General features: G+C 44.0%; 1 protein-coding gene across 1 annotated transcript; it reads right to left on the bottom strand.

Annotated features, from left to right (window-relative positions):
• SOX10 (SRY-box transcription factor 10) lies at positions 1-25,016 on the bottom strand. Its single transcript, XM_083400898.1, has 4 exons — positions 24,833-25,016; positions 23,428-23,880; positions 3,459-3,724; positions 1-2,658 (listed from the first exon to the last, which is right to left on the bottom strand). Exons 2-4 carry the CDS (start codon positions 23,835-23,837, stop codon positions 1,949-1,951), a joined length of 1,386 nt encoding a protein of 461 aa, XP_083257024.1. The 5' UTR covers positions 23,838-23,880; positions 24,833-25,016; the 3' UTR covers positions 1-1,948.
• Between the last annotated feature and the right edge of the window lie 224 nt (positions 25,017-25,240).

Below are 25,240 nucleotides of genomic sequence, written 5' to 3'. Positions count from 1 at the left end.
TAGCTGAAACCTCTTAAGTTTATTATTCCATACATTTGATGCAAAGTTAATGGTGCTAGAGGGTTGTGGTGCTGGGAACAGGGGAGGATGTGCTACTTCCATAAATAAGGGTGTAGAGCAGTTAATAGATTGCATGCATACAAGGATTACAGGCATACTACATGTTCTTTTCAAACACCATGGAGAAGAGATAATCATCCATAGCAGAAAAATGGAGTCAAGCATATATAAAGCTCATAACTTTTGGGGAGGTTAGCCTCAGTCGTCTCAATCCAAAGGGGTTAGGAACAACAGCAAGTACCACAATGTACATGGTGGCCAGTTGTGGGTCTATCCTCATGCAACTGCACAGTGTCTGGCCTCTCCAGGGTGTGTTTTGGGTACCGTCTTAAGTCACGGCAGCCGTCAAAGTGACATGCTGATTCTTTTTTGAAGCTGTGGAATGGGCATGCATCAGGGCCACGGAGAAGAGGAAAATAAAGGCAAAGTTTGATTTAGCTGAGGAGGCTGCCTCCATTTGAAAAACTCAAAAGTGAACATGGGTTCATCTGAATTCTGCACAGCCCTACTCCTTCTTTAAATGCCCATTCCACATCACTTACACCAGCAAGGTCCTCCTTGTTGTGGCAAAGACAGAACTTAGCTGTTAACAATTTTGAACATGTGACAGGGATTGGCCCTGCCAGGAGGCAGGGTGAGGCAGCCTCTGGCACACAGCAGATTTTGGAAAGCGGGAGCAAATGATTGGTGATTTAGTTTATAATGTTTTTGGCAAGCCATGTGCATGCTCTGCCTCGGGCACCAAAACGCCTTGAGCTGTCTCTCGTGGGGGAATGAGGATATGTCTGTTCTAGCATTGTGTTCATGTAGAAGTTCTCCCTGCGCATTTGGTCTGTGTTTAAGAAAATAGGAGAACCACACTGACCGTTCCAGGCACTGATATCTTTCTGCTTTCCCTCACCCACTCTGCACACAAATGTGCACACACGCATATAGACACACAATCACTCTTGTAAGCCGGAAGGAAAAGTATTGGCTTTGGTAGGGTATCTTCTGGCATGTTAGAAAGGTAGCTGGGGCAGTTTAGAAGGGAGCCACAAAGTGTTGGAAACAAACTAGGAATACAAAATGTTCATAACAACAAAGTTGGATTCAGTCCCATTTGCTTTTTTTACGGTCCAAGGGACCAGCATGTATGCACATGCTTACATGCTGCGATGCAAAGGCGGCCAGAGCATATAATGCAGTTCCTGAGTCCAAAGTACTGTGTAGTTAAGTCTTAAGAGAGCCAGGCAGCAGAGAGGCGATGGAATGGATAAGGGAAAGTGGGCGCAGGTGCCAAATATCAACAGGAAAAGCAAGCATAGGTTGGTCTTCCAATGGGGAGCAACATTTCATGCACGTGCGACTCTGAAGCAGGAATGTCCTAGAGCACGGTCCATATCGGACTGCTGCACCATTCTACTTCTCCACCTGTAACATTACCCCACCAGGGTGCCCACCTAGCCTTCACCCACAGCAAGTGGCAGAATTGCGTCCATTGTGTTTCTTTCTAAACCATCAGGATGATGGGTCTGGACAACTTCAGGGAGGGGGAGAGAAGGGAAGGGATTATCTCTCAATTTTATTTTGTTTTAAACCCTTGATCTTCTGAACAAAAACAAAAAAACCCGCCATGACTAGTTGCTCCGTGCCTAGAATCGTCCTCATCTAGAAGGCCTACGGGACCTCGGAAGCCAATCAAGGACTGGGATTGTGGGGGGTGGCTGGGAACCTTCCTCCAGCCAGGTGAGCCATCGATAACTGCGGTCAAGATAGACACGCCCGGATATTCTGTGGGTTCTGGCGACTGGATTACACCGAATGACCTCGGGACCCGGAGGCTCGTCTTCTGGGGCTGATTCTCCGGAGCCTTTCCGCTGCTGCTTTGGTCACTGCTCCCCGTTCCCTAGGGTCTCGAGAGGGTCGTATATACAGGCTGCTCCCAGTGTGTGGGGCTATGAGACTGTGGCACTGAAGGTGCCGGGTCAGAGATGGCAGTGTATAGGGGCCGTTGGGAGGGCCCCATATAGGAGAAGGCCGAGTAGAGGCCGGAAGCCTGACTGGAGTGGCCGTAGTAGGGTCCTGAGGGCTGGTGGTCAGGGTAGTCAAACTGAGGCCTGGATATAGAGGGGAAAGCTGAGCCATAGTGGGGCAAACTGAGAGAGGTGTATGCTATCTGTGAAGTGGAGGGCTGGTCAGTGTAATGGGCCCCCGGAGCAGAGCCCTCTGTTTTCACTTGTGCCTTGGAGTCTACCACCGATGATGTGGCAGCAGACAAGGAGACTCCATGCTGCTTGGAGATCCAGGCCGAGTGTCCACTGGCTGCAGCCAGGGCACTCCCAAGGCCATAACCAGCAGCTGTGGCATAGCCTCCGACATGACCTGGGTGAGCAGCATGTCCATTCGGCGGCAGGTACTGGTCAAATTCGTTGACGTCGAAGGGCTCCATGTTGGACATCACTTCGTGGCTGATCTCCCCAATATCCACATTGCCAAAGTCGATGTGTGGCTTTCCTCCTTCCCCAAGGGAACGCCCCTCCCTCTTGGAGTCAGCCTTACCGGACTGCAGTTCTGTCTTTGGAGTGGTCGGCGGTGTGGGAGGTCCATGGCTCTGACCTGTGATATGAAAACCACATAGGAGGAAGCCGAGAGAAGATGTCAGTTACCACCTCGCCGCGGATAAAGTAGAGACAACAACTTCACAGCAGAAGAAGAGAGCAGCTGACCCGTCTCCCTTCACTGCACAGACCTGCTAGAGCAGCTCCCTAGCTTGAAGCCCTACAAATGTTGTTGAGTTGCAGCTCCCATCACCTTTAATCATTGGCCGTGCTGGCTGGTGTCAATGGGAGCCAGAGCCCAAAGCATCTGGAAGGCACTAGATCAGCCTTTCTCAACCTGTGGGTCCAGAGCTCAGGGATGATGGGAGTTGTAGTCCAACAACATCTGTGGACCCACAGGTTGAGAACCTCTGCACTAGATGTAGGAAAGCTGTGCTAGCATCGTTCCTCAGAGACGAGGCAAAAATAAATTGGGCAGCAGCTAATGAAATACAAAATGACAGCTGGGTTAAATATAGCCCTTAGACTTTGGCAATGATGAACCATGAGGGTTTGTTTTTTAAAAAAATAAAAAGTTGCCAAACTCACTTGTGCCTATGCCAGGTCAGAAAAATAGGAACAAAATCAACCATTTGTTTTCACGATGGTACTCTACAGTTAGACAAGGGGTAGCCAAGTGATGCCCCTCAGATGAAGGTGAGACTACAACTCCCATCATCCCTGACCATCGGCCATGCTGGTTGGGGGAAAGGGGAGTGGGAGTAAAAAAATAAATAACACCATGTTGCCTACCCCTGATATTCCCAGCTGCTGATCTTCAGGCTATGTCTGTGGATTAAACTGTATTATGGGACTAACCTGAGGGGTGTTCAGGGTGCCCGTCAGACAGGGGAGAGCCTTCCCCAGGGTGCCTGTGGTCCAAATGGGCGTTCTTGTAATGTGCCTGTATTGCAGCTGCTCCACCAGCTTCTCCCTCGGCCTGGCTGTCATTTTCACCCTGGGCGGCCTTGCCATTTTTCCGCCGGCGCGGCTGGTACTTGTAATCAGGGTGGTCCTTCTTGTGCTGCATTCGCAGCCGCTCCGCCTCCTCAATGAAGGGACGCTTGTCGCTTTCATTCAACAATCTTAAAGAAAGCAGAGGAAGGGGGGGGGTTGGGGGAGGACACGAGTTTGTTAAAAGCGGAACCACAAACCCACCAGAAGCCATAGCATTGCCATAGAATTGGAGGAAAGAGGGGCAAATATGTTCTGAAAGTGGGTTGCTCCATTGTGACCCCTGTCAACCATACACTCCCTTTCAGAGGTTTTGAAGTGGCAGGGTAAGGCTCTTTGGGCAACTATATGAACAACCTGCATATGTGATCGGCTCCCCATTTTTGATACAGTTCTAGTCTCAACCAATGAGCCATCTGATCCATTTATTAGTAGTAGATTGCAATTCAATCACACCAGCAAAGTTGTTGACCTTAAGCACAGTTTTATTTAGATTTACTAACATGGGCAAAATGTCTTAATTCTCTTTATTTTTTTTCCTGTGTAGTTTTGAAAGCTGTGCAATTGGGAATGTCCCATTTAATTATCCCAGATATTGTTGCATTTAAAAAAAACACCACAAATTCTAGGGTCCTTGTGCTCTGATCTCATTTTCCACTCTCTTTAACAGGCGCTGCTTTATAAGATGCTGTTTTGGGGTGACTAATTAAATACACAGCACAGAGCCTTGAAAACACAGGATGAAAGACACTATAGAACGGTACGGTCACTCCTGTAGCACTTTGAGTTTTCTCCAGTTAGAACAGAATCTCACTGCTCTTCATCATATTAGTCATGGACTAGACAAAATCCTATACCTCTTTTGCAGGTGCTATCAAGCTTTGACCACAACCTTTTTTCATACTACATCGGGGATGGCTAAATGGTGACCCTGGAGTAATTTTTTTTCTGGACCCTGGCAACTCTTACCAGATTTTAATCAAGGTGTCGTGTACATGCTTGTTGTCAGTTTCCCTCATAAGAAACAGCATCGAGTGGACCACGTTTCTTATCTTTGTTCCCAAATATGCTTATTTAGCCCATCTAATTTGCTCAAACATAATTTACACAACTTTTGTAGATTCCAGAATTCCAGTTTCGGAGTTGTCTTCTGTTCTGAATATGGTTCCATGGTCATTCTATCTTGCAACACAGATTGACTGTCATTCCCCACCAACCCAAATGCCGTTCTGTGTTCTATAGGAAACAGAAAAGCTCCAGTGTGTGAAAGCTGCTTGGGTGACATTTCCAGTCAAGACAGACCTAGCTGTAATATCTCACATGCAATTTTTTTCATTTATATGCAAGATCTCTAGTTGAAAATTTGAATTAACTTCTGGAGAAAGTATAAACTGAAGAAGCTTCTGAGGGCCTATGCAAATGCAGAACCAAACTTTCTGCAGAGTCTATTGCTAGAAAGCAAATAAACTCAGGACAAAGAAATAAAAAGGGGGAAAGAGCTAATGGCCGGAATAATGAACACAAAGCAGCCCATAGCAAAAGTAGTGGCAGACTTAAGACTGATTTAGTCAGGCCCTAACAACAACAACAACAACAACAACAACATTTCTCACCCACCCTTCACCATCTTATCTCGGGGCTAGTTACAACAATTTAAAAATACAGTATTAAAAACTGTTAGGGCCATTGGGCAGACTGAGGACGCTGCCTCAGGCAGCAGATGCTGATGGGTGAGGAGTGGCAGCAAGGTGTTGGGGGAACCTGCCCTGCCTGCCTGAAATGCCTCTGCTATCCAATGAAGCCATAGAGGGTGCTGCCTCATTCACCAAGGTTGAATTATGACCCAACTGCCAGTCCAGTCCGCTTCTGTACACAATGGTAGGGACACCATTTTGCATTTCACTTCAGCAAGCAAAAGGCCTTGGGCAGCCCTGGATTGAGCTTCTCCTTTTCCCTCTTGGGCAGGATGTCCTGCAGTGGTACCTCTAGTGGAGCTGACCTAACTTCACACCAGGCTGAGAGGGTCTCCGCCACATAACTGCATTCCAACCATGGCTTTAATCCAGGAGATTAAAACAATTGAGTCACCCTGAGTTCAACACCAGCTTTCCTGTGTCTCCTTCCCGCCCCTTTTTATCACACACAAATGTCCCCAAGGATCCTAATTCTCTCATCCTGAATTGCTCCCAGCACGGTTATTCGATGAGTCCAAGACTCGATTCCTGATGGTTTCCAAGAAGCAGGAGACTTGGGAATCAAACCCATTTTGAAACCTATTCTGGGTGCTTTAGGTGGATCCACGCCATATTTATTTATTTACTTTATTTATTTATTTTAAATTAAATTTCTACACCATCCTTCCTCTGAGGATCACAGGGCAGTTTTCAATGTAAAAATACATTAATACATAACATAGTAACAAACAAAACAATACTTCCCCCAAACAGTTTAAAAGGTTATAGATCATTTAATTAGCCAAAGGCCTGAGGGAAGAAGGATGTTTTTGCCTGGCAACTTTATATTTAAAGCACACCCAACACACAGTGAAAGCACATGACCTCCCCCAAAGAATCTGGGGAAATGTAGTTCGTTAAGGGTTCTGCAAATTGTAGCTCTGTGAGTAGGAAACCTACAGTTCCCAGGATTCTTTCAGGGAAGTCATAATTTTTAAATGTACACTGGATGTGCTTTAAATGTATGATTTGGATCTGCCCAAAGCCCCCAAACAGGTTTCCAGATAGTTTTAATTCTTGGGTCTCCCGCTTTTTGGAGACAATGAGGAGCTGGGCTTAGACTCGTTGAATAATCGTGCTTGGAACAATTTAGGATGGCATAATTAGGTTTTTTTCTGACACTGGAGGAAGCAAAAACTCATTCCAGCAAAGGATCCAGCCTTTTTTAAACCTGGGAGGTACTAAGTACAACATACACTCCAACATTTCTCCAATGAAAATAGGGATGTCCCATTTCATAATGATAATTACCCCACACATCTTACTAGGTTGCCCCAGCCACTCTGGAAAGCTTCCAACCTATATAAAAGCATGATAAAACAATAAACATTAAAAAAAACCTTCCCTATACAGGATTTTCTTCAGACGGCTTGGGGGTCAGATAATTCCATACCCTCCAACATTTCTCCAGTGAAAATAGGGACATCCTAAGGAAAAGTGGGACATTTTGGCATCAAATCAGAAACCTGGACGGCTTCTCTAAATCAGGGACGTCCCTGGAAAATAGGGACACTTGGGGGGGTCTGAGTACAAGCCGGTGGGGAACTGGGTTTCTGCAAGCTTTCCAGAGCTTCCAGCCCTTGCTTATGCTAGTGGACATAGGACATTGCCTTATAGTCATTCAGAGTATTGGGCTATCTAGTTCAGTACTGTCTACACTGACAGACAGCTGCTCTCTGGGGTTTCAGCTAGAAGGCTTTACCCAGCCTTACCTAGGGATACTGGGAATGGAAACTGGGATCTTCTGCATGATGTTCTACCCTGAGCTACAACCCCCAATGCATGCACAGGGATGGATTTTTCAGTTATGGCACCCACGTGTGCCTAACCATATTGTTTCTTCTGAGTTTAGGATGTCATTTCCTTTTACTGTGAAAAATGTATCATGTGCAGTATTACAGATACATGTTTGTCAGGAGGAAACAAGCCACAGAAACAGTGAATTCCAGATTTGAACTGCAGTGCTCGATAGCAGCCTTGCTCTTGAGATTCCCTGACTGCATTGTGCAACCAAGTCCTCTTTCCGTTCCTCCCACCCTACCCCGTGGCCCAACCCTGCCCTTGTCTTCTCCTGCTATGTCACCTGGCTTCCCTTTGTTCTTCCTGGGGATCAGAACTTCAAATCAGCTTTAGCGAAGGGAAACCGGTATGAGCAGGCAGAGAGGCCAGGAGATTTGCGGGATTTGGATTTCACTCGTTTCCTGCCTTGGCGTCCCCCCTACTTCATGACCTTTCGTGCAATGGAATTTTTGCAGGCACCCAGGAAAGAAAGAAAGAAAGATTGGCATGCAAATGCAATTGGTATTAAGGCAGCTTTAACTGGACCTTCTCCTCCTTCCTCCCCATAGGCAGAATACTTTTTGATGCAGCCAGAGTGGCAGCTACACTCCAGTTTTGTGATCACGGAGGGGATCCATTGCCGTGGCTTCTACATTTGTAGTCGTAGCACATGCAACTAGTCTAAATCACTGAGCCTCTTGGACTTGCCAATCAGAAGGTCGGTGGTTCGATTCCCTGCGATGGGGGTGAGCTCCCATTGCTCAGTCCCAGCTCCTGCCAACTTAGCAGTTCAAAAGCACACCAGTGCAAGTAGATAAATAGGTACTGCACCGGTGGGAAGGTAAAGGATGTTTCCATGTGCTCTGGCTTCTGTCACGGAGTTTCCATTGCACCAGAAGCGGTTTAGTCATGCTGGCCACATGACCTGGAAAGCTGTCTGTGGACAACCGCCGGCTCCCTCAGCCTGAAAGCGAGATGAGCGCCACAACCCCAGAGTTGATTTTGACTGGACTTAACCGTCCGGGGATCCTTTACCTACTCCCCCCCCCCCACCATGCTACAACTCATCTCCTCCCTAACTGGCTGGAGTTGATGGGAGCTGGGGCCTGACAACATACAGCATACCCTCCAACATTCCTCAGGTGAAAATAGGGACATAGTCTACATCAATGTCATCATTGTTATCCCCCGTGCCTCCTTCTCCTCAGAGGCTAGGGCATGGACTCAGACACAGTGGCCGAACGAACCAAGCTGGAGCCAAGTGACCATAATGGCTGCTCTTCAGCTTCCACAACACCCCTTGCAGCCATGGCCCCACCCCCTTCGCTCCCCCACTCTCCACTTTCTTTATGAGAGTCCGACCAACTGAGGGGCGGGGAAATGGTGAAAAACTTTCTTGGGGGCATTCAGGTGACTTGTTTTCATAAAAACAGGAAGTGACGCCATACTGAGCGCATCTAATAAATGTGTTAGAAGGATGCACAGAACTGAACTTCTAGTAACACATTGAAATGCTGTACTGAAGGGAAGGGCCCTTGGGAATTTGGGACTCTGCATGAGGAAGTGAGATGCTGTAATGGCTTAAGGGTTTTCGTGACAATCCTGGCATTGTGGGGGCAGTGGGAGGGTATGCATATGGAGGGCACCACCTTGGCCATCTGTGCCAAAGTATAGTATTTTTCCGTCTATAAGATGCCCCCATGTATAAGACGCCCCCTATTTGGGGGGACTCTGATTTAAGAAAATGGGGGGAGATCTATTCTATCTGTGTATAAGATGCCCCCAAATTTTGGACATTATTTTTTAGGGGAAAAAACCTAGTCTTATACATGGAAAAATACAGTATGTCTATAGTGTAGTGGCTCTATTAGTGGGTGACTGCAAAGGATGCAGCTGATATATTTTGCCAAGCCTCTTTACTCATCGGTGTCTGCTACAGCTGAGTCAGTGCTACAAGAAGGGCTCAGTCATTGGTCCCATAGAGAGCAATGAGGAGAATTAAGGCAGGGAATAGAGTGGGGGAAGAGATCAGTTGTATCTATGCATATGTGTGTACAGACCCAATGCAGACGTTGCAAGCACTGCTCCAAGGGACAATTTGCTCAGAGCGGTGTGTGCCGAGAAAGATTCAGCTGTTATCCACATGCTGAGATCTCATCAATTCATCTGTTATATTTGATAGGCCTCTTGCCTCTAGCATGCAGGCATGGAATAAAAAAACCCAAATCTATGGCAGCCAATGGATTCATTTCATGCTGCTCCGAGAGAGGAACGTCCATATTTACACACCCCAAAGACTTTTTACATCCTATTTTGCCATGCACCAAATGCAGAAGAGAGAGACCAAAGGAACTTTAAAGAGACTTGAGCATGAATCTGCTAACTTATAAAAACGTTAGTTGCTATCCACTCAGACTTGAATGGAGACAGTGGTTTCCTGTCTCATTATAGGTGTGAGTAATTAACTGTGCTTATTTTGAATACGTGCATTTATGTTTTTAAATGCATTTGTGACAATTCAATTAACGCATATGCAAAATAAGCAGAGCAGCAGGCTATAATTTTTAACCATTTGATGCCACTGTTGACAGTTTTTGCTCTCTACATCAGAGGTGGGGAACTATAAGGCTGGATCAGACCTCCCAGACCCCTCCTGTCACTTCATGCTCATTCGCAGAGAGGAAAACAAAATGATCTGCCCCTGCAGGAAGTTCCCTACATGGCCAGCTTGCTGTTTTCTCTCTTTGAGTGCTGAGAAAGGGCTCCTTTTTCCCAGTGCCCAGAGAAAAAACAACACACATGTATATACACACACTTACAGACATATGCACACTTGCATACACTTTCTCTCTCTCACACACACACAGAAACTGAGGATCATGAAGGGGCACCCTAACATATAAAAGCATATGCCACAATAAACATGCAAGTCCTAAGGCATGTATTCTGCCTTAAAGGGGAAGCTATCACTTAAGGGAAATATACTTATTCAAAGGCACCTTTAATATTTTTTCACATGTTCACAGTCTAAGGCCTGGCATGCAGGCCGATTCTGGGAATTTAGGAAGCATCAATTTTATTCAAAGCCATGCGCATCTTTTTTTTAAAAAAATGTTTTTATTAAGACTTTCTTGGGTTACAAAAGTACATACATCGTTTCTGTTTTCTGAACATAAAGTCCTTCAGCCGACTGCTGTGAGTTTTCTTTCTATGGGGGGGGGGGGGAGGGTTGTTGGGTCAAGTTAGCTGTATCAGTTTGTATGCTGTTGGTGGGTTCTTGCCAGTCACACCTTTTAAAACTTTATTTCAGCTTAGCGAAATTCATTCAAAAAGCTCTGAACTATGTGCGAAAGTAGTTCCCGTAATTGCAAGGTGAACTGAATGTGGAAGATTTCTACAATTATCTGCCATTTGTGGAGCACAGTCTGTGGGCATGAAGCTCAGGCTGTGCTTTTGTTCTTGCGATGTCACAAGTGTCACAACACTCGGCACTATTTATAGCCCTTGTCAATGTAGCACATGGATTGTTATTGCATGAGGGTCATAGGCACCTGTTGGGCCCAGCCGTCTGTGATGTCATTCCTGGCAGAAAACAGCTCCTCCCTCTCTCCCTCACATTCTATTGGTTGCCAGATCCATTTCGGGGTTTGTCTGGGTTTTGGTTTTTTTAATGCTTCATTTTAGGTTTTGGGTTTGAAAGCTGTGTTCTCCCAAACCAGGAAGAGAAGCATGTGCATTCTGGCATTGAGAGAGAGAGAGAGAGAGAGAGAGAGAGAGAGGATGCAATAAACAGTAAAAAATATTCCACTTCCACAACACACTTGTTATGTTTACAACTGGGATGCAGAGATGGGATACTGAGGCACTGCTGCTGGTTGCATCACTTGTGCAAGTACTGCAGAACAGGTGAAACATGGCCAGGGCACACTTTGAGTTATTGTATGGAAAGGCTCAATCTGAGGGCCTATTATTTACAGGCGTAGAATGGGTTAACAAGTAACCCCCCTCTTTCATGTGAACCATAGTCCTGTGAGGAGCATAGGAATCTCTAGCGATGGGAGAGGGGTTTGCGGAAGAAGTTCGATTTAGTTTGTACTTCAAGGTGAATCTGCCTTATTCGCACTTTCTGAAACAGCACACAAACCGAAACACAACCACCCTTCTGAATTCTCACTTCTCCGAATTTTGCAATGCAGTTCTGCATCCAAGCAATGTGTGCATAAGTGTGCATGCTAGGATAAAGCGTGCATACGATTGCATATGTTTGTGAAAACAACGTACAAAAATGCATTATATTAGGGGGGAATTGTTTTGCAAAATTGGGTATATTAGAGAAAAAATGGCACAAACATGAAGGCGAATTTTCACAAGAGCTTCTTTAATTAAAAGAAAACTGATATGAAAATGTGGAGAATTGAACTTAATACTGAGAAACTGAGAAACGGGATAGACTTGTCCGTGCCTATGGATTTCTAACATAATTATCAGAACCTTCACTAAACTACATCTCCCAAGGACTGTCTGGGGAAACCTTTAAACTGCTATAATACAGATATATGTTTCGTGTGTATATATATGCCTTGAAAGTTAACTTCTCTTTGTGACCAGATTGCTTCCTGAAATTCTTGGGCACGCTCAACTGAAACGAAGGCGCTTCAGGGAGTATTTCTAATGCGCCTTGGTTCATCTCACTTGTTTCATAAATTCATGTAGCAAGAAATTAATTTGTGTTTAATGTGCCTCAACACTCTCCTCCCTCCCTCTTTTCCTCCTTTGTAGCAATAACAGCTACTCCTCTGCGGCTGGTTCCTGTGACCAATTGTTTGTTATTTGACTTCTTGTCCAGTAGAGGGTGCTGCTGCGGACACCAGTATCTTGGCATTGCATTTTTCAAGCAGTGAAACAAGTTTGATCTCCTGCTGCATTATGCCAGATACTGATAATTGTTTTGTCTTGCTTCCAAAAGGGCGAGGCTCCTGTTTACAGGCTTTTTGGGAGAATGTCTGTAGATACCCTACATGCATGTGTGCGTGTATGAAAGCCACGACTTCAGTTCCCATAGGTCTGACACCATTGAGTATTGGCAATGGTCCCCGTTTCTCCCTCCATATCACTGTTTTGACTGTTTTCGGTCTACCTCTTCAACTTCTCTTTACGTTCAACTCGACTAAGTGGGACTGACTTCTGCATAGTCACGCCTAGGATCATCCTTTCAGACTTAAGAGTGCTTCCAGATTCAGACTTAATATTGTACTCAGATATTGCAAATAAGTTGCCTTAACTTTGTGAGTTCTTACGGAAAGGTAAATCCAGATCAAAGTGGGAAATATGGGATAGAATCATAAAACTGTAGAGTTGGAAGGAACTCTGAGGGTCTTCGAGTTCAACCTCCTTGCAATGCAGGAATTCTGCCCCTAGTCACCCCTGAGTGGGCTTGAACCACCAACCTTCTGGCCAACAGCCAGACACACTGACCCATTGCGCCACAGAGACCTCTTGATGCCTATGAAGTTGTGAAAGTGCTGCAAAAAATGTATGCCTAACGATAACCTGCCCCACAATAGATACCCACCCGGAATCATCCTTAAAGAGTATCATTCTAGGATTTGACTAAGTTAGAAGGATTTGGGTTTTCTTATGGCAGGGTAGGGAACTATCAGATTTCATTGGACTCCAGCTTCCATCAGCCCCAGCCAGCATGGCCAGATGATGGGAGTTGTGGTCCACAGGTTATACACACACCCCGCCCTAGGGAAGGCCAAGTGAATTTGGCAGCTATCCTGGGCCCAGCAATTTCCTGGCATTCAGTCTGAGGCACAGGATACCGACTTTTGTTATTTACAGGAAGATGTTGAAAAGCGTCAACTAACCAGCTAGATTCAGTTTCAAAATTACTCTAGGTTGATGCTTTTTCTAGAAAAAGAAAAAGAAAAGAAATCAGCTCTATATAATTAGCCTCACCAAAGTTGGCAAAATGGCAGGGTGGGGGGGCAGCAGTTTAATTTCCGCTGCATTTAAGCTCCCAATGAAGCATTATTGTTAGCTGAAATATCCAATGATAACCTGCACGTTTGAATCGTCTATCACGGATTAAACCCAGCAGCCTAAATTTCCACATTTTCTGAGAAGGATTACAACTAAAAAAATAATAATAATACTTTATAATAGAGACAGATGACACATTCAGCTGGGAAACTGGATCATTAGGTGGCAAGCCGGCAAGTGGAAAGAAACACGTATGCATTCACACACACACACACACACACACACACACACCTTGTAGCTTCTTTATTTAAGGCTGCTTCCAAACAGCCTGTTTACTGAGCATTCATTTTGATTTGTTTACAAGGAGGTTAGCTGACACCGTGTCAAAGCAAGTATTATAGCACACTTCCCAGTGCATTCTATGATTCTATTTACTCAGCACTTTCCTTTTCGCAAAGAAGTCAGATTTTGCAGGGGGTGGGGAGTGGATTTGTTGTGAAAGACCTCCCCAAGTCTGAGTCAGTGATAACCGCACAACTTGAATTTGCTTGTATGTGATTGAATCTCGCCCTAAAATAGTGATAATCTGGAAGCACCGTAACTAGGGTGGAGGTCTCTAATTCCTTTTTCTCCTTGCTGCATCTAGGGGTTCATTTCTAGAAGTTACAACTGAAGCTGACCCTGAAAGCTGTGCCGTAGGACCTTAGCATCTCACATTGCTGCTTCTGTTGGTTGTTGTTGTTATCCCTCATTTCAAAATATTTTTTTTCCCACAGCAGCTTACAAGCGATTACAAGAATTAAAAACACATCAAGACATACACATTTATAATTCCATATATTCCACGGTTGGGCAGCTCTAAAATTTTGTTACAGGGCTGAGTTCTGGTGACCTTGAGCTTAAGTCAAGCTGTAGCATGTGAAGAGTGGTCTGATGATTTAGGCAGCAACCCATACCATGTCTACTCAGAAGTAAGTTCCACTGAATTCAATGTGGCTTACTCCCAGGTAAACAGGGTTAGGATTTCAGCCTCAGTTACCACCAGAAGAGCCAGCAGTAAAATGGAGCATCATAAGAAGACATCATGCTTTTTAGTCTGTAAAACAGCTATTCTTAACAAAGGAGATAAATAACTGGGAATTAAGATTAATTACAGCATGAAAATGAAGCCGTTAGCATCACGGATGTTGCCACAGAGTCTGTTTCCCTTGTAATTGCCCTTCACATTGTCAACAATAATTGTGATGGGAGGTATTCAAAGCTCGTCCTACTCAGAGTAGACCCATCGAAAGTAATGGACACCACTAATGTAGGTTCACTAATTCCATTGAATCTACTTCGAGTAGGACTCAGTTGAATACGATTAAAACGCAAGGCACACGGTAAGCATATGGGGAAGGCACACAACAAACCAGTGGGAGAGTAATCAGCAAATCACTCAAAGGCCTGTTTATGTCTCCCAGAGGTGTGGTTTTATCATGACTTGCCCACGGGATGGATAGCAGTTGTGTGTGCTTCACTCAGATTTATTCTGCCACGCTCACAAGCCTGCCGATGCCTGTGCAACTGTTGATTCCGTCAGTGACCCCAATTACTACACTGCCTGACAGCAACATTTCAAAAGACAAACAGGTTCTCTGCAAACTCACGAGCAAAGAGAAGAAGGCACAGATTCCAAATATATGTACAGTACATTGCCATGCAAAATAGAGACACAGGCTGCACATACTTTTTCTGAAGCGAATTACATGTAACCCACATGTGCACTATCAGTTGTAATGAATGTAACACGTCTGCTTTGCTACATGTGCGTTCCTCACTTAAGAAAATGGACTCTTGAGGAATGTGCATGTGATTTCCTAAGTAAAATATACATCTGTGAAGGAAATTAATCGTGGATGAAGTAACTGGCCTTTGCTTTTAAGAACCAGCAGGGCCCAGTAGCTGAGAGATCTATTTAGTTAAAGCTCAACTCAGCTACAGACCTGGTGCGTTTATGCAGCAAGGGAGGGGGTCTTGGATAAGTCACTCCCAGCTCCTCATCAGTAAAATAGGGTGGCCAGTTATGGACTGCCAAAAAAGAGGATTTGCATGGACAAAAAAAAACACACACTTCGCATAACATGCATATAACGAAATTCATATGTATAGACATGGCTCTAGAAATAATTCCTATAATTTAAGAAGAACTGCAATACAGTGGTACCTCGGGTTAAGAACTTAATTGGTTCTGGGTGTCCGTTCTTAACCTGAAACTGTTCTTAACCTGAGATACCACCTTAGCTAATGGGGCCTCCCGCCACCACCGCATGATTTATGTTCTCATCCTGAAGCAAAGTTCTTAACCCGAGGTACTATTTCTGGGTTAGCGGAGTCTGTAACCTGAAGCGTCTGTAACCCGAGGTATCACACTATAGTGGGGAAGACACCAAGTGACTGGTGTGCCTGCTTTTTACTGACTAATTTTGGCTAATTTTGATTAGTGGCTTCTGAGCTCCCGATCTCCCTTTCTATAGTTACATATATTTAAACCAGACATGGGGCAGATTTGTTTTTTTCTACATTATGTATTTCCGGTGTTTTCAAATTGTAAACTGCCCTGTGATCCTCAGATGAAGGGTGGTATAGAAATACAACAACAACAACAACAACTCTTCAAATAGAGGGCTTTCTATTTAAGGCAGGACACATGGCTACCCTACCATAAAACAAGACATAACTTATAGGCTTATTGTGGGAAAGATGACCTAAAGCACATTGCAAATTTAAAGTGCTGCCTACCTTTACAATTCTAAGTGTATTTGGTAGTACTAATTGCAGGTTTTCCTTCCCCCAATGAACTCCCAGGTCATGTTGATGTGCAGATATTACCACAATGAATAATGCCCTGCCCCTTGATGTCTATCTCTATAGACAGCAGTTCCCCTAGTGCAGTGACTGACTTTGGTGCGGGTGCATGTGTGCGCGCACATGTAGAGGATAGAGGAAGAGAAGCATGGGCACATTTGAAACAAACTACAGCTCCCTGGCTTTCACCCAGGGAAACATCTTTCATGGAAGATAATTTAAAATGGAGAGGAAGTATGATTCCTATCTTCCAGACACTAGCATTCATCTTTGGCAGTCGTGATAAAGGGATCAATGTCATTCTATAATCATTTTGCATCTGAGGAGCATGTGTCACAGGACTGGATTGACAGATCACCACTTCAGGAATAAGGAATGTTTCGGAACCATGGGGTTGGAAACAAAGGACGTGCATTATGATTTATGCAAGATACGGTGTGTAAACAGCCTAGTTGTTGTTAAAACGTAAGAAGAGCCATGCTGGATCAAACTAAAGGCCCATCTAATCCTGCATCCAGTTCTCACAGTGGCCAAAAATATGCCCACTGGAAGTCCGCAAGCAGGACATGAGTGCAACAGTATTTGCTATGTTTTGCGGGACTGTAATGTCATTGGGTGTCCCTTAAAACAATCTGGAAATTCAGGCAATAGTTTTGCATTCCTTGAATGGGGAAAGAAAGGCTCCTGTGGAGCCTAATAAATCTTTAAAATAAAATAAAAATTTGTTTGGAGCTCCTGTTTTTACTACAGAATGTAGTCACAGAAAGGGAAGGATGTGGAAACTACTAACAGCACAAGCAGAGCACAACCACACCACAGGTCAAAATAAGAGGAGCAAGTGGTATTTATATTTTGCCAAAGTGATTCATCATTTGACTTTAATGCATCAGCTTTTGGGGGCACCAAGGCCAGTCACCATTTGATCCCAATTCCCAAACGAGGTGCTGTAAGTTTCTTCATATCTGCAGCTTAAATACCTTTACATCTCTCTTGCCTGTTTGCTTGTTCCCAATGCAGAATATAATGCAGAGGAGAGGCATTGTCATTCTGGCCAAGTGCAAGTTTTCCACTCACATTTTAAACCTCATGTCATGAGTGAAAACAGCCTGAAGCAATGGCTCTAGAATGCCACACATCCACTCTTCTGGACCTAGGACCAACCTGTGCAACAAGGGACTAACTTATACACAATTCCACCATTCCTTTCCCCTGCCCCCATCTTTCCTTCCTTCCACCACCTTTCTCATTCCTCTAAAACAAGGGGTGGCGAAGCTGTAGTCCTCCATTCATTGTTGAATTCCAACTTCCACCAGCTCCAGCCAACATGACCAATGGTCAGCGTTAATAGAAAATGGAGTCCAGTAATATCCAGCAAATACATTTTATCCACCCCCTTCTTCACAGCACTGCTGCTGTGACATACCAAAGCAGCGTCGGGGGGAGAGAGATAAGACCCTCTAGTGGCAAACCAGAGGTCTGGAACTCTTATATTCTGCTTGCTATCTCTCACCCTTCCCAACTCAAGTGGAACAGCAACAATGGAATCTTTCTGGGAGCGATCCACCACACATGGTGCCACTGTGCAGCCCCTATTATTTGAAACTGGCCACTTATGCGAAAGAAACACAAACCTACCCAAGCCACAATGAAAGGAGTGGAAGTCACAGAACTATAGTATTTGGTAAATGGTGTGACCTCTCTGATTTATATATGTGTGTGTAGAATCAAAATAATAATGACAATAATAGATTAGTAGTAGTATACTGCCTTTCCACGCAACAGAGCCCAGGAAGACGAACTTCATTCTAAAGGCTCAAATGCTGCCACATCAGAACTGCAAAGTAAAGTTGCATTTCAGTTTTCCTTCTTAGGAAAGTTCTTTTTTTAAAAAAAAGGGTAAGTGTATTTTGGTGTAGTATTTATTTTAAATATTTCTGCTGATTTTGAAGCGTTGGCGGCAGCAGAGTATTTAAAAAATGAGGAAAGCGTGTAGAGCCATGTTAGTGGCGAGAGACACAAGGAAGTCTCTGTTAGCAAAAGCAAACAAGGCTAAACAAGTAAAGGCGTACATTGGTGGTGTTTCCCCCCCTTTTTTTTCTTCACAAGGCAGCCATGTTGATTTGGCCCATGGGTTGTCCTCGTGGAAGCCACTGGGACATGCTGTGAATACACTCCTAAAACCAGAACTATGCATGTAGGACAAATACCAAGGGACCCAAGGCTAAAAGGGAGCTGGATATTATCCAGACCTCTGCCTTAAACGATGAGCATTCATAAGCACTTTTTAGTACAAAAAGCAAGCATAAGGTAGCATCCAGCTCTCTTCACTGTAGGGAGTGCATTAGCAGACCCATAAAAATACCAGTATCCACAGTACAGATCCACCCTAAACTCTTGTTTTTGGTTTTTCTTTGTACTCTGAAATAAGTTCCATTACATTCAGTGAGCCTCATCCAGGCCACTAATAAGTAAATTTAAAATTGCGGCCTAAATGTGTTAAAGATATCAAATAATCATAGAATTGTAGGGTCGTCTAGTCCAACCCCTGGCAACGCACAAATCTTTTGCCCAACTTGGGACTCAAACCCCCAACCCTGAGACGAAGAGTCTCATGCTCTACTAGCGGAGCTAATAAGACATTAATAAGACAAATATAATAATATAAGAACAATGAAAGTAAATGCAGCCATGAGTTGAAGGATATTGACATCCAAAGATATTGTCATTCTGTTTAGTGATTCACATCTCAGACTAACTAGAGAAGGGTTTAAAAGGCAGGGACTGCAACCTTATACACCATCACTGAGCTTTTAGCTAGTTAGGGAAGTGGACGGCACTCAAAAAATGTTGTTGTTTTGCCTCCCTCCACCATAATTTATTTATTTCAGATATTTGTTTGCTAGTTGGATTTTTTCTTACACAGGCTAAAAGATTTTATAATAACTGAATCCTTACATTTGTGGAACAGTTAAACATTTGCAAGGCTGAAAAATCACATCAAATAAGGGTTGGGGAGAAAGGAATGGTTTCTGACTGGGACTAGATAAGAAAGTACATGCAGACAATTATAACTAACCTTTGTTGACACTCAATCTGCTCCTCTCTGCCAACAGAGACCAAGGCATTACACAGATGTATGTGCTACTGTTACCAATGCAATAGAGACACGGGTTTCCTTATTGGTTTTTATTGCAACGGGCTCTTTAGGTGGCAATCGTCTGTCCACTTTCCCTAGAGAAAGCCCTACTGAGTTCAATGGGACACACTTCTGAGCAGACATGATAAGGTTTGGGCTGTTATGGTAAGTCCTGCTGAGATGTAAGTCCCATTGAGCTTAATGAGATGCCTGCCCAGGTAGGTTTACTACAAATCTATCCACAGCAAAAATGAGTCAAATAATCCCTTGAGCCACCATTTGACAAGCAGCAAGAAAATTAATATACGCAGGTATTCCCGCAAATTTAAAAATTAAAGCTACAGAGAAAAAGGAGAACTTTTAACTGAATGGCTAAATGGAATATTTCAAAGGATTCCCTGCCTAGGACTGAACTACAGTCAACTTGTCTGTATGTCACAACAACAGTCAGTTGGGTTAAATCAGCTAGTTATCAGCAGTATTATGATGATGACTGGTGGATAAAGTAGCAAATGTGTATAGGAAGAGTCAGGTGAGTGGCGTACACATCTTTCCAAAATCTTAATCAGGTTCAGCAAAGCATTTAAGTCCACATACCAGTGAAGCATTATGGGAATGATGGCTAAATATTTAGACTGGGAGAAATTTATATGTAGGCAGGACAACTGCTGGGAATCGCACGTGGGGTAAATGTTGTGGCACCCGGGTCCTGTTTGCTGGCTTTTCGGAGGAATCTGGATGGCCACTGTGAGTATAAAATGCTAGAATAAATGGGCTTATGGCCTGATCTAGCAAGGCTTTTCTTTTCAGGACAAATCAACCAGTGCCAAGCCTTAGGAATCTAATTTACGGTCTGCCACATTTCTCCATTTTAATTCTTTGAGGAAGCCATTTTGTTTGAGTTGTACTGCAGGAAGACTTAGGAAAAGAGAGGTGGTTTGATAGACAGAGGAAAAGGTTCCGATGGGTGCTATTCTCTGTCACCACAGAGGCAAACTGTGGAAATAACCCAAAGGTCCTGCCTTTGAATGTCTGTATTTAATATTTCAGCTTCGTGCCCACTAGACGTAGAAAGAGGGTTATCTGTCAGATGTAACATGGCGGAAAGAATGGAGACCCAAACCCTTTAACTGAAGCTCAGTCTGAATTCTTATGAATTGCCATAAGGGGGGGGGGGGAACCTCAGGGTCAGAAAGGGGTGTGTCTCTGACCAGTCTAACGAAAAAGCATTTCTCCATATAGGAAGTTGCTTTATACTGAGTCAGACCACTGAGCTCAGTATTGTCTCTACAACAAGATTTCCCAAACCTCTGAGTTCATTGACTAACTGATGAGCTTATAAAGTCGTCATCAACCCCATCCCAAATTCTTTGTAATGTAAATGAAATAAGATGAAAATAGATCAAGATATAATTGATATTTATTAACAATCACTCACCTTTAATCATTGGCAAGGGAAGTGCACTCTGTACATGCCCACGGCCTTTATTTCCGAGGCTCGTAATTCCTAATTAATTTTTTTGTACTGTATCTCAGAAACTTCCACGATCACCTTTTGACCCATGGGTCTTTATAGATTCCCTGAAGAGTCTCATCAACCTTCAGGGGGTCAGTACTGATTACTTTGAGAAACCCTGGTCTACAATGCCTGGCAAGGGCTCTCCAGGGTTTCCGACCAGGAATCTCTCCCCAACCTACCTAGGGATGCCAGGGACTGAACCCATGACCTTCTGCGTGCAAAGCAGATGCCCTACCACTGAGCTACAGACCTTCCTATAAAGAAGCCTGAAAAGAAGTGGAATTCTTGGCCCTGCAGCAATCACATGGATTCTGCGTGGCTTTCCACAGACAAATTGCTCAGCAAAGCTAATCACATGAACTAGGTCCCTGCTTATTTAGATGAAGGAATGGCAGTTAGGGTGTGGATGGGAGAAGAATTTGAAAAAGAGAGAGAGAGAAAACCCACAGGGTGGCCGGATCTTAAGATTTCAGCATGTTGCATATATCTAATCTGTTCACTCAAAACCAAGAGTCATGTGATAATTATTATTTTTTAAAAAGAAAAAACTCTGCGTCTTCCATTTTGTTTTGTCTTGAAGGTATTTTCTAATAATCAGATTTTCAGATAAAAGCTGAAATCCTTACCATAACCTCAAGGATTCAACTCAAACAGAAAATAATTTAAGCTTTGCTCAAGCCTAACTCAAGGTTTTTTTCGTGGGTTTTGAATATTTAAGCTGTCAGAGTACTGCAAGCTGAAGTAGAAGGGATATCCTGCCTTGGTGGAATTCGTTCTTAAAGGTTTACATGGATGAACAGCCCCACTGCATTTCAAATCTCACAGGAGAGCTTTACAAGTCCAGTGTCAATGCAATAATGCAGTGCCCATCCCCACAAAATGCACAACCAACCTTTGTGCCAAGGGAGGTACCAATTAAAAAAAGAAAAAATTTCTGATGTATGTTCTGGAGAAGTATTTTGCCTGCAAAGTCAGGATTCACTTGGGAATGAAACCAGCTAAAATTAAGCGTTCAGGAGCTTCTTATCAAATCTACCAAAGCAATAAGTCCAGATAAAGCCTCAAGGCAAGGCATGTGGAGACTGGCTGCTGTGGGCACAAAACGAACAAGGTTCTTCTCTGCCTCAAGAATTGCTATTTTCAGCTCCAACTTGCTAGCCCTCTCTTTGCAGGTTAGCATTTGGAGAACGTGAGTTGGAGGCAGAGCTGTGCCTGCCATAATGCATGAGGGCATGGACACTGTCCAGTAGGTGCCCATGACATTCTCACAACTGCATGATTCTAGACACTGCTCCAAACAACAACAGTCCTCTTAGGTGAAGTAAATAATCACATTCCCCCACCTGCAACATACTGTTACTTGAATGCCAGGGAAATGTGATGTCTCTGAAACAGTGTTGCTTCCTTAATGTAAGATGCTTAGATTCCATGTAAATGGCAAGCAAGAGCCGCACAACAAACAGATAATCTGGAAAGTCTTGAACAGTACAATCCTATGCATGTTTACTTAGAAGTGAGTTCCGGTATGTTCAATTGGGATTACTCCCAAGTTTGCAAAGGAATCTTGTCTTCAAAGATTTACTGTATGAACATATGTGCACCTGAATAAGGAACATAAAGTGCCTTCTCGCTACCTGAGTGGACACTGGCTTGTTTCTACTGTGGTTGGAGTAACATGTTGTTCCATAAAAAGAAACAACCCCAAATTCTCAGAGTCCAATTAGCCAGAAGCAATGCATTGGCATAGATTGCTCAGTGGCAATATAAGGGATCTTATATTCTGATTGTGTTTCCTTATCTCTCCATCAGCCTTTTATTACAAGCCTTGTTTATCACTCCATTAGCCTCCCCCCACACCACGACTCTTCATTGCTCGTATATTTCACAGTTGCCAAATTCCAAATCCAAATCACCTTCAGGCAATCACCAATTATCGATATCTGTGACTAAACAACAATGGGATGGTCTGTAACAGGGGGCTGAGTTTCTGTCCTTTGCCATACCTGCTCCTTCCTTCCCGCCATGCCAACAGCAGCTCACTCTGTCTTCCAGACAGGTACAAATACATTTAAGGAAGTTTTTAAAAACAAAAAACACAAACACAAACAAATGCCAGGCTAGAAAACTCAACAGACACAGAATGTCAAATTCCAAACTCTCCAATTTGAACGTTCACAAATCAAAGATTGGCTCAAAATCATGAAATGAAAACCAGCTTGCGTACAGGGGAGCACAGTTTTGTCATTTTGCTGCTCAGCCTTTGTTCCATGAAAATCAAGTTTCTTTTCTCTCAGCCATGAAAGCTGTCAACTTTACATTTTCGAATTAATCTTTCCCTTAATTTCACCACCATGACACTGCTTGTTTTGGACTTCAGAACTGTTGGATAAACAACATGTAGCAGAGGAGAGACTCGTGATTTTACTAGGAGATAAAACTGAAGAACTCCGAAAGTGTAGTAGAAAGAAGGAACGCAACAGGTCAAGAGGAGAAGGTGAAGTATGCAGGTTCTGAAAACCCAACTGCTGGGACTGTGGCTTAGCGGCCAGATTAACTGGGCCTTGCAATGGAGTAGGAGCACAGATCAAATCAAAACGTGGACCGAGTTTTATACTGGCAGCACGTAATCAAGAAAGAAAGTGCCTTCTATGCTTTGCTCTCTATGCCACTTATCTGTGCCTTATTTCCTGGATCACCCCACCTGCTCTCCCCTTATCACCACATCAAAGCAAAAGTTAAAACCAACCAACCGATGCCTGCTGAGCTTCCACCACTCTCTAGTGCACCCCAGTTTGCCCTCATCTTATGTGATGTCTTTCTCCCAGTCATTCTTACCTCCAGAGCTTCCCAAGCGTCTTACTGAGCTCTGCATTGTGGAGGTGAGGATACTGATCTGCCAGCTTCCTCCGGGCCGCTTGTGCCCACACCATGAAGGCATTCATGGGCCGCTTGACATGGGGCTTGCTCTTGCTGCTTCCATTGACCCGCACAGGCATGGGCACCAGGGTCCAGTCGTAGCCACTCAGCACCTGGCTCACTGCCTCCCTGATGCACACTGGGAACTTGTCGTCGTCCGCTTCTGAGTCCTGCTGTTCCTTCTTCACCTTCCCCATCTCACCGCTGCTGGGGTTGCTAAGGTGAGAGCTAGCATCTGATGCCATGGAAGGTCCTGGAGAGAGGCAGTGGTGGTCTTCAGAACCCACAGGACTCATCTCCACCTCAGAAAGGTCTTGATCGTCTGTCATTGTTTCCTCTTTGTTTTACTCCTCAGGTACCAACGTCTTCCAACTGGAACCACACACACAAAAAAGGTCTAAATGAACACTAAAGCTAAAAAAGTTCAAAATATCCGAATAATCTGGAAAGGATTTGGTACATACTTAATAAAAATCTGTGGACCCTACCGCATTAATATGTTGTTTTATGGGACCTGCAAAAGCCGTGATCAAATGTGAGTGGAGAACATTCTAATTAGCTGGAAACTTCTGACATGTGCCATAAACTTTCTCTAACATGAGAATCCGCTTTTTTTGGTGTACACGTTATCTACAAACAAAGATTGGGGAGGTCTTCAAGAGGGTGAAGACCAAAAAACAAGACCTATTTCTTAATTTCTCCTTCCAAATCCCAAATATGCCTGCAGTTTCTTAACTTGCTTTGATATTGGAGTCAAGAATATCAGCAGTTGGGGGGAAATGGGTGGTTATAAGTATTAAAGGATCAAGACAAAATGCCTCATGATTGTGTAAGAATTAGTGTATTCGGAGTGCGTCTCAAACACACTGCGCCATTTGAAGCAGACCAGGTAAAAGGCATCATAGAGTGGGTTGGAAATATTTTGGCTTCATATTCCCTTCCTGGTTCACTTACGCTCCAGATATTATTATTTTTAAAGTTTATGTGAATTGCATATATCTAATATACGTATGTTACAAAACTTCTAGAAAATTTGAAGCTTCTATCACTTTTCAACCCTGTCAGACATTAACCAACCTCAGGAAAGCAATACCTAAAAATAAAGTTGGCACAGGCACCTAGCTGGTTCCCTAACGTAAAAGAAATTAGCCCCCACCCCAAATTGGCTGCCTTTTCAATCTGTAATTCTTCACCCAAAGCTCAGTTGAAGGGTGAAGGAAAACTACTGAAGGAGAAAACTGTCAGATGTGTTTTAAAAAGGAGAGAGAAAGAGGGGGAGAGAGAAAGAGACAGTGAGTTACCAAGCTCAGGTAGAGAAACTTACATCGGCCGCTCTGTCGGGCAAATCCTGAGAGAGCTGTAATTTGTATCCCAATAGCCCCTCTGTTCTCCTTTCACAAGCCTGGTGGCTTTTCAGGAGCTGTGTGCTGAGGAAACTCTCAGACAAGTGCCATTCCTAAGGGGAGGCTTGGTTTTTCCTAATACCCTGGATGAATGTCTCTGTGACTGGCTTGCCGCTTTACACAGGGGGAGGGAAAGACAGAGGGTGGAGCTAAGAGCTCTTTATGGCCCAGATGCATTCATTGTATGCAGGCAGGAGATTCTAAGGCACCCCCCCCCACAACTGCACATTTCAGCCCCCATCTCAAACTGACACTTATAGAGGCGTGTTGTTATTTGTTGTTGTTGTTTTTGGGGGGGAAGGTGGTGCAGTCAACGTTTATTTAATTTG

This window comes from Podarcis tiliguerta (genome assembly GCF_965153285.1).
Source record: "Podarcis tiliguerta genome assembly, chromosome: 10".
In the NCBI taxonomy this organism is placed as follows: Eukaryota; Metazoa; Chordata; class Lepidosauria; order Squamata; family Lacertidae; genus Podarcis; species Podarcis tiliguerta.
The sequence above is the reverse complement of the archived record's forward strand: the minus strand, read 5'-3'. Positions and strand labels throughout refer to the sequence as shown.

What these genes read in the sequence shown, in the direction of transcription:
- SOX10 (XM_083400898.1), bottom strand. Translation starts at nt 23,837, where the DNA reads ATGACAGACGATCAAGACCTTTCTGAGGTGGAGATGAGTCCTGTGGGT. An exon ending in ACGCTTGGGAAGCTCTGGAG is followed by an intron (nt 3,725 to 23,427) that starts GTAAGAATGACT and finishes GCTTTCTTTAAG; the next exon opens with ATTGTTGAATGAAAGCGACA. An exon ending in GCACCCTGAACACCCCTCAG is followed by an intron (nt 2,659 to 3,458) that starts GTTAGTCCCATA and finishes TTCATATCACAG; the next exon opens with GTCAGAGCCATGGACCTCCC.